The sequence below is a fragment of the Lithobates pipiens genome, unplaced genomic scaffold (genome assembly GCF_037356315.1).
Source record: "Lithobates pipiens isolate NorthernLeopardFrog02 unplaced genomic scaffold, aLitPip1_a1.2 Scaffold_25, whole genome shotgun sequence".
Taxonomy (NCBI): Eukaryota; Metazoa; Chordata; class Amphibia; order Anura; family Ranidae; genus Lithobates; species Lithobates pipiens.
This window is the reverse complement of record NW_027507787.1, coordinates 37,005,951-37,020,768: the sequence shown is the minus strand read 5'-3', so window position 1 is coordinate 37,020,768 and position 14,818 is coordinate 37,005,951. Positions and strand designations below refer to the sequence as shown.

At 46.1% G+C, this 14,818-nt stretch overlaps 1 protein-coding gene across 1 annotated transcript in view; it reads right to left on the bottom strand.

Moving 5' to 3' along the window:
• The window catches only part of SIRT1 (sirtuin 1), a 43,855-nt gene extending 43,349 nt beyond the window's left edge, over nt 1–506 (bottom strand). The window contains exon 1 of the mRNA XM_077454249.1: nt 143–506. Within this exon, the coding sequence (XP_077310375.1) occupies nt 143–470 (328 nt within the window). The 5' untranslated portion in view covers nt 471–506. The remainder of the gene's footprint in view (nt 1–142) is intronic.
• Nucleotides 507–14,818: the final 14,312 nt, after the last annotated feature.

The window sequence follows — 14,818 nt, the reverse complement described above, 5'->3', positions numbered from 1 at the left end:
CGCCCCCCCGTACACATGAAGGGTGTCCGCCCCCCCCCGTACACATGAAGGGTGTCCGCCCCCCCGTACACATGAAGGGTGTCCACCCCCACCCCCCCCTACACATGAATGGCTAATAGAAGCCATGCCCGCTCCTCCCCACCTCCATAGCGGACGTCTTGCTCCGCCAGCTCTCCATTGATGAGCGGCTCCTCGTCTTGTACAGCTGGGTGTCGCTGTTCCCCGAGCAGGTCCGGAAGAGGCGAGATATCATTGTGCGCTGTGCCCGCTCCCTCCACACAGGCCTCTCCCTCTCCCAGCACTACCGGCTCCGCCAACACTCCCGCTCTCCCTTCCTTCTCGCCGTACAGCGGCTGCCCGCCCTGAGGGAAGTCTATCCGCTGCCTTTTAGCGACCGGCTCGCCGTTTTGTTTCGGCAGTGCGAAGAGATCGCCGGTATGGTTAAATCCCAGCCGATCTGAGTCCGCCATTTTCCCACAGACTGAAGTAGGAGCCGCCCATCGAGCGGTGAGGGGAGCCCGGCCGCCCACGTGACACGTCTTCCGCCAATCGCGGCCGAGTCTCGTGACGTAAACAATAACAAACCTTGTCACGTGGAATAGGGAGAGGGGTCTGAGAGTGCTGGGTGACGGGTGGATGTGTCAGTGCGAGGAGTGTGTGCTGGGCGGACCACACTAGTAATATCTCCCGTAACATTCTATCAAGTGGAATAAGCATGATTGTCCTCAGTTGGGCTACAATAAAGTTTGTCCAAACCCATGAATACCAAACTTCTGTATGATCTGTGGCTATTCAATACAAGTTTCTATCGATTTACATCACGCCCAAGAACACCGTCCATGTGAATGGAGTGCTTCTACCAGTTCCAGCAATCCTACAGTGTGTGCAAGTCTACAAACCCCCCTCAGTGTGTAGCGCCACCCTAAGGTTCTGTTCACATGTATGCCAATTCAGATGCGTTTCAACCAGATCCGATTCGTATGATGTGAATCAAGCCGGCTTTCTATGGAGCTGGTGTCCTATCATATACAGTCCCCCATCGGATAGTGTCCATGCGCAGTACACAGCACACACAGATTCCGAAAATAGCCGAAGATGAACGGCGCCTGCGCCGTGAGCCTAGGTTCTAGCCCCACCATCCAAGTGGACATAGAGTTGGAATATAAAAGAACAGAGCGCAGCGAGGCCGAGCCCTATAATTTTCCCAGCCCTATGTCCGCTTGGATGGTGGGGCTACTACCTCCACTCACGGCGCAGGCGCCGTTCATCTTCGGAGATTTTCCTAAGCTTGTGCTCCGTACTGCGCAAGCGCTGCGCATGCGCAGTACGGGGCGGACACTATATGATGGCCGGACTGAATATGCCAGAACACTGGTTCACATATGTACGAAGCAGCCACAGGTGTCCTGTGCAGTGTGGTACAGATGGAACTTCAAGCTATTGCTTTCTATGGGGACGCATCTAAATCGAACATAGGATCAGTTTTGAACACTAATTCGATCCAAAAAAACACAGAGTGCCCCCCCTTCCCAATCCATACCAGGTCCTTTAGGGTCTGGTACGGGTTTTAAGAGGAACTCCACGCTAAATATTAAAAAAACAGCGTGCGGCCCCACAGATCCATACTAGACCCTACGGTTTTAAGGGGAACCCCACACCAAAATTTAGAAAAATGGCACGGGGTCCCCCCCCCAAAATCCATAACAGACCCTTATCCCAACATGCAGCCTGGCAGGCCAGGAAAGGGGGAATGATGAGGGAGTGCCCCCGAACCATACCAAGCCACATGCCTTTAACAGGTGGGTGCTTTGGGATAGAGGGGGTCACCTCCCTCCCAACTCAAAGCACCTTGTCCCCATGTCAATGAGGACAAGGGCCTTCTCTCCTCAACCCTGGGGCGGTGGATGTGGGGGTCTGCTGTCAGGGAGCTTATTGGAATCTGGAAGTCATCTGTAACAAGGGGGTCCTCAGATCCCCCCCCCCCCCCATGTGAATGAGTATGAAATACATTGTACCCCTACTCATTCAATAAAAAAGTGTAAAAAAAAATAATAAAAACACAGACACAGTTTTTGATAATTCCTTTATTAAAAATATATACCATTTATTAGACCCCTTTCACACTGGAGGCATTTTTCAGGCGCTATTGTGCTAAAAATAGCACCTGCATAGTGCCTGAAAAAAAGCTTCAGCTGCAAACCCAGTGTGAAAGCCCAAGTGTTTTCACACTGGGGGGCTGCACTGGCAGGGCGTCACAAAAAGTCCTTCTTTGCAGTGGTAAAGGAGCGTCACCGCTCCTGCCCATTTCAAACAATGGGGCAGTGCCAGGAAAACGCTGATACAGCAGTGTTTTGCAGGCAGATGTATCCCTTTTTCGGCCGCTAGTGGGGGTTAAAACTGCTCCGCTAGAGGCCAAATAGCGCCGCTAAGATGACGGTAAAGCGGTGCTAAAAATAGCAACGCTTTACCACCGATGCTTAGGGCAGCTCAGTGTAAAAGGTGTCTAAAAAAAAACAACACAATGTCCACCAGTGTAGATCCATCATCAATCATGCCACCTGCCGCCAACCCAAAATCTGAAAAAAACAAAAAGCGTCACTGGCACTGAGGGATCCGGCCATCTGCCTGCTGCGCTGTGTGACAGTTATTAAATATCTAAGAGGCCACCCTGTCATGTCACCGGATGACACCACCCCTGTGATGTCACCAACCAGTGAAAAGTGAAACTTTAGGTAATAAATAAAAAAGGGCAAACAGGCAGGACAAAATGACCTACTGTGTTTCTCTGAAAATAAACCCGGGCCTTATATTAATTTTGGCAACAAAAGACACAGTAGGGTTTATTTTCCGGGTAGTGCTTGCCATGCAATTGCTGTCTTTTCTCCCCTTCACCCTCCCTACCTGTTAGGAATCCCCAGTGTGAACAGAGTAAAAATGGTTGTAAAATCCTAGAATCCTCTCTATTATTGTAGTATATAATTAATGTAAAATGTGTGTGTTTCTGTTAACTAATTGTCTGGTCTCAAATACCTTCTTATCAGGGGCGGCCCGTCCATTGAGGGCACACGGGCACCAACCCCCCCCCCCCCCCATCCATGCGCAGGAATTACTATGGTGGGGGGGTTTTTCTGAAGCACTGATTAGAGCCAGAGGCTCTAATAGGCTTCAAAATAGGATGGGCTTGGGGTGCAGAGAGTGCGCTCACAGCCCACCCTGGTGTTAAAATAGCGAATGAGAATACTCTATTGTAACACTGATCCTCCTCCCGGTCAATCAGGAAGCGGGTCTGAGACAAGTCACTTGATTGGCTGAGAGGACAGGCGATCCTATTGTACGCCTAGGAAGAGGGGAGGAGACTCATGGCTGAAGCGAGGAGGAGAGGACACAGTAGCTGCTGCCTGGATGCCCACTGCCCAAATGTCCACATGCCCATTGCCTGCTGCACAAATACATGCTGTCCGAATGCCCGCTGCATGCTGCCCAGATGCCAGCCACCTAGATGGGGTAAGTGCCAGACCGGCAGACAGTGAGCGGGTGCGGGGGGGTGGGGGGATGGGGAGGTTGAAGTACTGCCTGGAGGTGGGATGGTTGTTTGCCACACCAACCAAAAAAAACACCAGCTGCCACTGCTTATAGCACCGCTGTCATGGTCATCCCGGTAATCCAGTGGCATATGGGAGACCTGCCCGCAGAATCCCCATGTTAAGAACTAGTCGGTATCCATGGGCGCGCATTAGCGCGAACGGACGCACGCGGGTGCGTGTTGGTATGAACGGCTGCACGCGGGTGCGCGATGATACGAACGGGCGCGCGATGTGCGAACGGGCGCGGGATGGTGCAAACGGGCGCACGCGGGTGCGTGGGGTGACGAACGGGCGCACGGTTACACGCGGGGGCGCGCAGACTACTTAAAGAATCTGTCACTGTGTCTCCTTGCTGTCCAGTCTACAGCGTGTCCGTTGTTCCTGCTCTTGCTACTCTGTTACCTTGATCCCTGTTTACCCGGCCTGTTCCTGACGACGTCTGTTTGCTGCCAGCCTCCGACCTTTTGCCTGTCTGACTACGCTTTAGCCTCTCCCTTGGAACTGTTTGCTGCCCACCTGTTACCGACCCGGCTTGTGCCTTGACTATCCCTGGCTATCTGCTGTTCCTACTTGTCTGCTGTGCTTCTTCTGCTACCAGCCGCTCCAGCCTGTCTACTGGTCGTCCCGGCCACCGGCTTCTTCTGTGCTTCAGGACATCTCCTACCTGCCAGCTGTTCCAGTGCCTCTGCCAAGCTCCTGTGCAACACCTGCTGCCTGCTGTTTCTGCGGTTCTGTGTTACCCACGCTTCCCCGGAGGTCCGGACCAGTCCTATACTTGCTTGGCACTTGTGCCCTCTGAACTCTAGAGTCCCTGTCCCCATTTTCAGGGGTTCTCGAGCCAGAGGCTTACGAGAGGCCGCTCCCTGCATTCTGGGCTCCTTCACCAGGTACGTGACAACTGCTCTGCACTTTCGTGACCCCCCGGTGCTCTCTTCCCTGCTCCGAGTCCTGCAGGGGAGGGGGCGAGATTCCCCTCCGACAGCTGGAAGAACAGGAGGAGAGCAGTGGGAGGTCAACTGAGCACCGAGCGGCGCTGTACTGTACTGAAGGTATTTGACAGAATAAGATTACAGAAACACACACATTTTACATTATATACTACTGTAATAGGGAAGATTCTGGGATTTTACTTTAACCGCTTGCGCGGCTCTTGTTCTGGGCGGGCATCATATGACGTCTGTCCATTTAAACAGGGCATGTGTGCGATCGTGCGCGGGCAGCCCTGTACCTTCGGTGGCGGTGTGTCACGGAGACACCGCTCGCCATCGAGGAGGGTGAACAGCCATTGGGCATGGCTGTTTATCACGTGATCGGCTGTGATGAAGTCACGGCCGATCACAGATAGTACCTCCCCACTTTGCACGGTGCATGCTCGGGAACACTGCTCCTCACCAATGCTGGTAAACAGCCATTGGCCGGCGGCTGTTTACCACGTGATCGGCTGTGATCCTTTCACAGCCAATCACTAAATGGAAACACAGAGCTGTAACGAAATGTTACCAGGTTCTCTTCCTCACACACCGATCGTGTGTGAGAAGGAGATTGCAGCAACATCTCGTAACCACTTACAGTGTACACCAATTGCACTGATTGCCCCCCCAATAAAGAGAACCTGTCACCACCCATCAAAGTACCTGTCACCACCCATCAAAGTACCTGTCACAGTTCATCAAAGTGCCTGTCACAGTTCATCTGAGTACCCGAGAACCTGTCACAGTCCATCTCTGTACCTGTCACCACCCTTCAGAGTACGCAAATACCAGTCAGCAGCCCATCAGAGTACCCGAGTACCTGTCACCAGGCCATCAGAGTACCCGAGTACCTGTTACCAGCCCATCAGAGTAACTGAGTACCTGTTTGCAGCTCATCAAGTTAGCCGAATACCTGTCTCCAACCCATCAGAGTACCCGAGTACCTATCTGCAGCCCATCACTGTACCCGAGTACCTATCTGCAGCCCATGCCTCATAGAATATGCGTTGGGGTGTTTGCTTTCCAAAATGGGGTCATTTTGTGGGTAATTCTACAGTCCTGGTGCTCAAGGACCTTCAAAAGTGTGATAGGTAGGAATGAAATGAGATGTGTAATTTATGCTCCTAGAATGCATGAAGGTACTACTTCAATGTTGGGACCCTGCATGTGGCCAGGCTGTGTAAAAGTCTCACACATGTGATAACGCCATACTTGGGAAGAGTAGCAGAATGTATTTTGGGGTGTCATTTTTCCTATATACATGCTATGTGTTAGAAATATCTTATAAATTGACAACTTTTTTCTACATTTTCCAAAAACTTCTGGAAAAAAATGAACCGTCCAAAAGACTCATTATGCCTCATAGATTATACTTTGGGGTGTTTGCTTTCTAAAATGGGGTCATTTTGTGGGCAATTCCATTGTCCTGGTGCTCCAGGGCCTTCAAAATTGTAATAGGTGGTTGAGAAATGAGATGTGTCACCTTTGCTCCTAGAACGCCTGAAGGTGCTACTTCAATTTTGGGCCTTTGTATGTGGCCAGGCTGTATAAAAGTCTCACACATGTGGTATAGCCATACTCGGGAAGAGTAGCAGAATGTATTTTGGGGTGTCATTTGTTGTATACATATGTTGTGTGTGAGAAATAACTTGATAATATGACAATTTTGTAACAAAATGTTAAAAAAATCTTAATTTTGCAAAGAATTGTGGGAAAAATGACAAATTAAAAAAACTCACCATGCTACTTACTTAAAGTGGTGTTGCCACCAAAAAAAAAAAATAGATTAAAATTCATAAAAATAAAATAAAATAAAAATAATTGGAAAAAAAATGTTTTTACTCACCTCTAAATGCCTGTTGCTAGGGGGTCCCTCGTAGTCTGCCTCCTTCAGTGCCCGGGCTGGTGACATCACTTCCCCTCGTCGCCGCACAGTCATCTGGGACCTGTCACGTGTCCCAGATGACTGTGCGGCGTATCACGGCGTGAAGCCACAGCTGGGTGCCCACAGTAAGAATGCGGAGCAGGGAACGAGGGGGGGCTTCGTTCCCCCGCATCGCTGGACCCTGGGACAGGTAAGTGTCCGATTATTAAAAGTCAGCAGCTGCAGTATTTGTAGCTGCTGACTTTAAATTTTTTTTTTTTTTTTTTAGGGGGCACCCCACTTTAATACCTTGAAATGTCTACTTTCTAAAAAGGGGTCATTTGGGGGGTATTTGTACTTTCCTGACTTGTTAGTGTCTCAAGAATTGAGATACACCTGATGTACTGAAGGCCTGATCAGATGTGATGAATTTTCAGTGATTGGCACCATAGTTTGTAGACTCTATAACTTTTAGGCTGGGTTCACACTGCTGCGGGGGGAGATCCAGATGTGATTCGCACCGCAAATCACATCCGATCTCCGTAGTGATGCGAGTTCAGCCATACAGATAGTATGGCTGAATTTGCAGCGCTCCCGCAGCAAACTCGCACGGGACCCTTTTTTTGGTCCGCAACAGAATCGGATCGCATGGGGGGTTCACACCATGCGATCCGATTCCTGTGCGAGTCGGCAGATCGCACTGCGATATGCGGACGGATCTGGGGGTGTCATTAACATAACATTGACACTCCCAGCCGTCCGCATAGGGCAGTGTGAACTGCCGGCGGGAGTAATGCGATGCGGGAAAACGCAGCGGATTCGCGGCGTTCCCGCATCGCAGCGGTGTGAACCCGGCCTCAGAAAGACCAAATAATATACACGAATGTGGGTTATTTTTACCAAAGATATGTAGCAGTATACATTTTGGCCAAAATTTCTGAAGAAAAATTACTAATTTGCAAAATTTTATGACAGTATCAAAGAAAAAGGCATTTTTTTCACAATTTTTTTAATTTATTTATAGCACCAAAAAAAGAAAAAAAACTACTAGTGATTAAGTACCACCAAAAGAAAGTGCTATTTGTGTGAAAAAAGGACACAAATTTCATATGGGTACAGTTTTGCATGACTGAGTAATTGTCATTCAAAGTGTGAGAGTGCTAAAACCTGAAAATTGGTCTGGGCATGAAGGGGATGTAAGTGCCCTGTATTGAGGTGGTTAAATTATAGCTTATATTGCAGTCCTCCCCAAAAATCACAGCAGGTCTTATTTTCAGGGTAGGACTTATTTTTCAGGGAAACATGGTACATGCCTGTCCGCCCCTATAAAATGCAGGGAGTGACATCATCTTCACCCTGCTAATGAAAACGGTCAGGGTTCGATACCTGGAAGCCAGACGCTCAAAGATATCAGCGGCTGGTGAGGAGCATTGCATTGCTAGAGCATAGCTTCCAATTGTCCCTGATTTAGAACAAAGTCCCCCTGTCCCTTTTTCCACCTCATTTGCCCCTTATTTATTATTATTCATCTATATAGTTGTATATAAAATGCACTACTTATCTATCAAAAAGTGTTTCCCAGTGCTACACCTTTCATCCAATTTCTAAATTGCTGCATTTGTAAATTTCAAAAGCCAGTGTAAAGGAATAGTAGTGGTAAAAAAAAACCCTTGTGGGCTTATCTAAACTTTTTGGGATAATTCTTCTTTAGGGGGCTTGGCAGGGAGTGTGTCCTATGCCTATATGCTTTTGCTAATAGATGTCGCTTGTTTTCATCTCAAAAATTTGGGAGGTATGCTAGAGCCAAGGTGAGTATAGTTCCACTTTACCATCACAGGAGCGAGCTCTCCATCTCTGGGCTCAGAGCTACTGCATCAGGATGAAAAAAAAACATGTGAAGGGATTGAATCAGAGAAAGAGCTCACTCCTGTGATGGTGAAGGTGAACAGTAACACTAGGCTTCTCTAAGCAATGTCCTAGAAGTTTTCCAGTCAGGCTTCATGAGGTACATACGTAAATGGCTTACACCTATAGCAAAGACATTATTTAACTTTAGTCAAAGTTTGTTTTTTATCTAAAGATGTCCCTCATCTGCATAGGCATTTGTTTTGTAAAAAAAAAAAAAAAAAAAAGTTACACACATCCAGGTCAATGGCGACTTCCAATAATCCTTGACAAAAAAAGTAGCATTCTGGGTGACCATGCTGTCCTGAATAAAAGCTAGTAGGGATGGTATGTTGACTGCACTCCCATCATCGCATGAACTTACTTGGAATGTGATGTTGTTCATCCACAAAGAGCTCTCCCTTCCTGTAATGAAGCAGGAAAAATCTATTTTTTGGGAAAACCAGGAACAACAGACCGACAACGAAATTCTTAGGAAAACAAACTTTGTTTAACACTGGCGTGACACTCAACTCCAGCTCACGCTAGGTAGTAGGCTTGTGCAATTAGTTTCGTAACGAATCGAAATTCGGCCGAATTTTGCATCGCTCGGACATTCGGATGCATCTGAATTTTAAATAATAACGAATTACAACAAATACGAAAGAAATATGACGAATGAATTCGAATGAATTCGACATGATTCGGTAATTCTTTAAAGATCTAATGAAACAAAAGGTCAGCTCAAAGTAAATATTAATTTTGTGCCGGAGGATGGATTACTGGCAAAGTGCATTCCTGAGAACTGAGTGAGAAGGGTGTTGTATTGTATTTAAGCCGAGGAGAAGAGACGTTGTCATTGTGTGTGTTAAAAGATTCAATAAACAAACGACTTTCCAAACTACGAATCATTATCACGAATGTCTATACATACATAAATAGCGAATTTCAACGAATACGAACAAATGAATTTGACACTCTACGAATAATAACGAATTATCCGAAAACATATTAACGTAACATAACAAATATAACAGAACGAAATGTATTTTACGAATGACAACGAACCGAAACTAAACAAAATTTTCCATTGTGCACAAGTCTACTAGGTAGCCTCGACTATATTTGACAGCATACATATACAGTGGTGTGAAAAAGTGTTTGCCCCCTTCCTCATTTCCTGTTCCTTTGCATGTTTGTCACACTTAAGTGTTTCGGAACATCAAACCAATTTAAACAATAGTCAAGGACAAGACAAGTAAACACAAAATGCAATTTGTAAATGAAGGTGTTTATTATTAAAGGTGAAAAAAAATCCAAACCATCATGGCCCTGTGTGAAAAAGTGATTGCCCCCTAAACCTAATAACTGGTTGGGCCACCCTTAGCAGCAACAACTGCAACCAAGCGTTTGCGATAACGTGCAATGAGGCTTTTACAGCGTCCTGGAGGAATTTTGGCCCACTCATCTTTGCAGAATTGTCCTAATTCAGTTACATTAGAGGGTTTTCGAGCATGAACGGCCTTTTTAAGGTCATACCACAACATCTCAATAGGATTCAGGTCAGGACTTTGGCTAGGCCACTCCAAAGTCTTCATTTTGTTTTTCTTCAGCCATTCGGTGGTGGACTTGCTGGTGTGTTTAGGATCATTGTCCTGCTGCAGAACCCAAGTTCGTTTCAGCTTGAGTACACGAACAGATGGTCGGACATTCTCCTTCAGGATCTCTTGGTAGACAGCAGAATTCATAGTTCCTTTTATCACGGCAAGTCTTCCAGGTCCTGAAGCAGCAAAACAGCCCCAGACCATCACACTACCACCACCATATTTTACTGTTGGTATAATGTTCTTTTTATGAAATGCAGTGTTCCTTCTACGCCAGATATACTTGGACACACACCTTCCAAAGAGTTCCACTTTTGTCTCATCGGTCCACAGAATGTTGTCCCAAAAGTCTTGGGGATCATCAAGATGTGTTGTGGAGAAATTGAGCTTTGATGTTCTTTTTGCTCAGCAGTGGTTTTCTCCTTGGAACTCTGCCATGCAGGCCATTTTTGCCCAGTCTTTTCCTGATGGTGGAGGCATGAACGCTGACCTTAACTGACGCAAATGAGGCCTGCAGTTCCTTGGACGTTGTTGTGGGGTCTTTTGTGACCTCTTGGATGAGTCGTCGCTGCGCTCTTGGGGTAATTTTGGGCGGCCGGCCACTCCTGGGAAGGTTCACCACTGTTCCATGTCTTCGCCATTTGTGGATAATGGCTCTCACTGTGGTTGGCTGGATTCCCAAAGCTTTGGAAATGGCTTTATAACCCTTTCCAGACTGATAGATCTCAATTACTTTCTTTCTCAATTGTTCCTGAATTTCTTTGGGTCTCGGCATGATGTGTAGCTTTTAAGGATCTTCTGGTGGACCTTACTGTGTCAAGCAGCTTCTATTTAAGTGATGCCTTGATTGTGAACAGGTGTGGCAATAATCAGGCCTGGGTGTGGCTAGAGAAATTGAACTCAGGTGTGGACAACCACAGTTATAGTATGTTTTAACAAGGGGGGCAATCACTTTTTTCACACAGGGCCATGATGGTTTGGATTTTTTTCACCTTTAATAATAAACACCTTCATTTACAAATTGCATTTTGTGTTTACTTGTGTTGTCCTTGACTATTGTTTAAATTGGTTTGATGTTCCGAAACACTTAAGTGTGACAAACATGCAAAGGAACAGGAAATGAGGAAGGGGCAAACACTTTTTCACACCACTGTAATTGCAATTTATGCCACAGGCGTTATATTTCCTCTAGCAAAGTTAACCCTTAGAACATCTTAAACCAACTTAAACATCATTTTTTGCAAAAACATTTCATAAGGGTGTCATCCTTACAATAACTATTCAGGATTTTTTTTTTATGTAATAATTTTTCTCTATGCGACCTTACATATGTACATAATGTGTTTGCAAAAATTCTCCACTTTGTTGCTCTGTCCATCCTGTCCAAGCCCAGCCATCTTAACCCCACTGGGCCCCACCACAGTATCACCAAAGCTCTGAGCCCAGCACTGCTGTGACAGGGGGAGGGAGCGTGCACTGTACATGTGCATATTTGTAAACAAGGTAGAGAGTGCAACGTATATGTGCGGATCTGTGGTCAAGGGAGTGTGCACTGTACATGTGTAGATTTGTGGATAAGGGAGAGTACACTGTACATGTGCAGATTTGTGGACAAGGGAGAGTGCACTTTACATGTGCATAGTTGTAAACAAGGGAGAGTGCACTGTACATGTGCGGATCTGTGGTCAAGGGAGAGTGCACTGTACATGTGCAGATTTGTGGACAAGGGAGAGTGCACTGTACATGTGAATAGTTGTAAACAAGGGAGAGTGCACTGTACATATGCAGATTTGTGGACAAGGGACAGTGCACTGTACATATGCAGATTTGTGGACAAAGGAAAGTGCTCTGTACATGTACAGATTTGTAAAAGAGCATTTATATGCTTCACATTCATTCCTGTAATGATGGGGGCACACTCAGCATACCATCTGTCCTAGCTTATATGCAGGATGGAGCCGATCACTCAAAATGCAACTTTTTGGTCAGGCTTTGTGGAAGCCACACTTGGCATTTAATGTCATTTAATAGGTCCACCCACATTTCTTTCCTAGAAATAGCTAGCCTGGTTTTCTCTTCACCTCCTGTCTTCTCTACCCCATTCCCTTTCTTCTCTGTTCTTTTCTGCTTTTATTCTTCCTGTCTCGCCTTGACCTTATTTACTGCCCTGACAGGTTTTGTTTTAGTCTCCTCTAGCTCCCCCAACTAGCTTAAAAAGGTTGTGGCTTCATGAATCTTGCTGTTTAATCCTAGGTCTCCCAACAAGGACAATAATGGAGCCCTGAGATTAAATGGCACAGACTTCATCAGCTTAGAGCACAGAGCAGACGTAAAGGGTTCCATATCTGGACCCATCCATTCTGGAAACGTATTTAATCCAGTTATACAACCCATCTCACGTAACCTGGAAATACCCTCTCCTATTTATCTCCAGGAGTAGGTATTTTCCAGGTCAGTAGGACTAGCGTATACTTGGACTATTCCATCTCTCATGAGGTCTAACGATGAAAAATTTACTCTAAACTCTCAGGCTTTTTGCATTGCCTGATGCAATTGTGGATCATGGGTTCACACTCCAATAGTCACTGCCTCCTTACTTGACAAAACAACACTGTCCGCCCCTTCACCCCATAAGCGTAGGAACCAACTCACTAGGGGCTCCCCAGATGTTTGTATTGTTTTACCAGCTCATGGAGTTCAGTTTGTGTAAACTCCCGAACTTCTTCAAATTCAACATCTCTGGCGTTGCGATAATGCACCACCCCATCTGCCATATCCTCTCTATCATATTGCTGTTTCCTATGCTTAGTAATGAGAGGTCTGGCTTACTTTTTCTTTCCCACTAGCAGATTATCATGTGAAACATCAAATTCTATCTCCTCATCCTCACTATCATTTGAGGAGAGCACATCTTCACAATCCCAATTTTGGGATGTGACAATGGCACGTACCCTGGCTTAACTAACAGGTTTATGCCCCTTCCTTTTCCTTAAGGCATTAATTGGTCGTGAGGGCTGCACACTGCTCTTGCAAATCATCAGCCTAACTAGCGGTTGAACATACACACTCTGAAGCAACTGCTAGCTGATCTTTTAATACCTTAACTTTTGCCTCTGCCTTCTCCCTTCTATGTGATTCGGTATAAATAGCATGAAGGAAATACCAGCTCACTGTGGACACTGTCCTCTTCTCTTTTTTACTTAAATCCAACCCCTTAAGGCTAAAATCTACAAAATGATCTGAGACTGTATCACCACAAGTCAGCTTCAAGGGAGAAGCATACTTCATAAAGTATTTAGCAAGAGGCTCACCCTCATTGTCTTTGGCCCAGATAGGTAAGCTGCACATTTCCTTTTGGCCACCAGAACTCTCTGCAGCCTTGCTTTTCCTAAATAGCTTACGCAGCATTTTATCTAGCTGCAGTGTGTACATGTGCTTTTACTATACAAAGTTGCTGTACATATAAAACTATTACAATCTTAGGAATACAATACAAGACTGTCAGATATATATAACAAGCAAAATGCCTAGCAAATGAACAGCCCATGGTCTAAAACAGTACAAATACACTTAAAAGTTACTTAACTTCTGTTACTGTATGATCGTGATCTCCATTGGCAACGTTTCTCCTTGAGACCAGGCACCTTTCTTGTATCATGAGTAGGGATGAGCCGAACACCCCCCTGTTCGGTTCGCACCAGAACCTGCGAACAGACCTAAACTTCGTGTGAACTTTAGAACCCTATTAAAGTCTATGGGACTCGAACGTTCACAATCTAAAGTGCTCATTTTAAAGGGTAATATGCAGGTTACTGTCCTAAAAAGTGTTTGGGGACCCGGGTCCTGCCCCAGGGGACATGGATCAATGCAAAAAAAAGTTTTAAAAACTGCAGTTTTTTCAGGAGCAGTGATTTTAATAATGATTAAAGTGAAACAATAAAAGTGTAATATTCCTTTAAATTTCGTAGCTGGGGAGTATCTATAGTATGCCTGTGAAGGGGCGCATGTTTCTGGTGCTTAGAACTGTCCCTGCACAAAGTGTCATTTGTGCAGGAAAAAAAGTCTTTTAAAATCACTTGCGGCTATTGTCGGGTCCCGTAATACAGAGAACACTCAATGAGTGTTCTCTGCATTAGCCGACAATTCATTAATTCATTGATAAAAAAAAAAAAAAAAAAGCGTGGGGGTTCCCCTAAATTCAATTACCAGGCCCTTCAGGTCTGACATGGATATTAAGGGGAACCCCGTTTCAAATTAAAAAAAAAAATTGACGTGGGGGTCCCCCTAAATATCCATAACCAGACCCTTCAGGTCTGATATGGATATTAAGGGGAACCCCTCATCAAATTAAAAAAAAAATTGACGTGGGGGTCCCCCTAAAAATCCATATCAGACCCTTTATCCGAGCACGCAACCTGGCAGGCCGCAGGAAAAGAGGGGGGGACGAGAGAGCGGCCCCCCTCCCTCCTGAACCGTACCAGGCCACATACCCTCAACATTGGGAGGATGCTTTGGGGGTCTGTGACCCCTCAAAGCACCTTGTCCCCATGTTGATGAGGACAAGGGCCTCATCCTCACAACCCTGGCCGTTGGTTGTGAGGGTCTGCGGGCGGGGGGCTTATCAGAATCTGGAAGCCCCCTTTAACAAGGGGACCCCCAGATCCCGGCCCCCCCTGTTTGAAATGGTAAGGGGGTACAAAAGTACCCCTACCATTTCACAAAGAAAGTGTCAAAATGGTTAAATAAGACAAACACACTTTTGAAAAATTCCTTTATTAAAAATGAAAAAAAACAAAAAAAAGATTCCAGCGGTGCTAATCCACTCTTGCTATCCAGCGACGGGTCTCCGGGGTCCAGCGATGGATGATCATACACAGCGACGGGGGATCTCTCAGTCCAGCGCTGTCCATA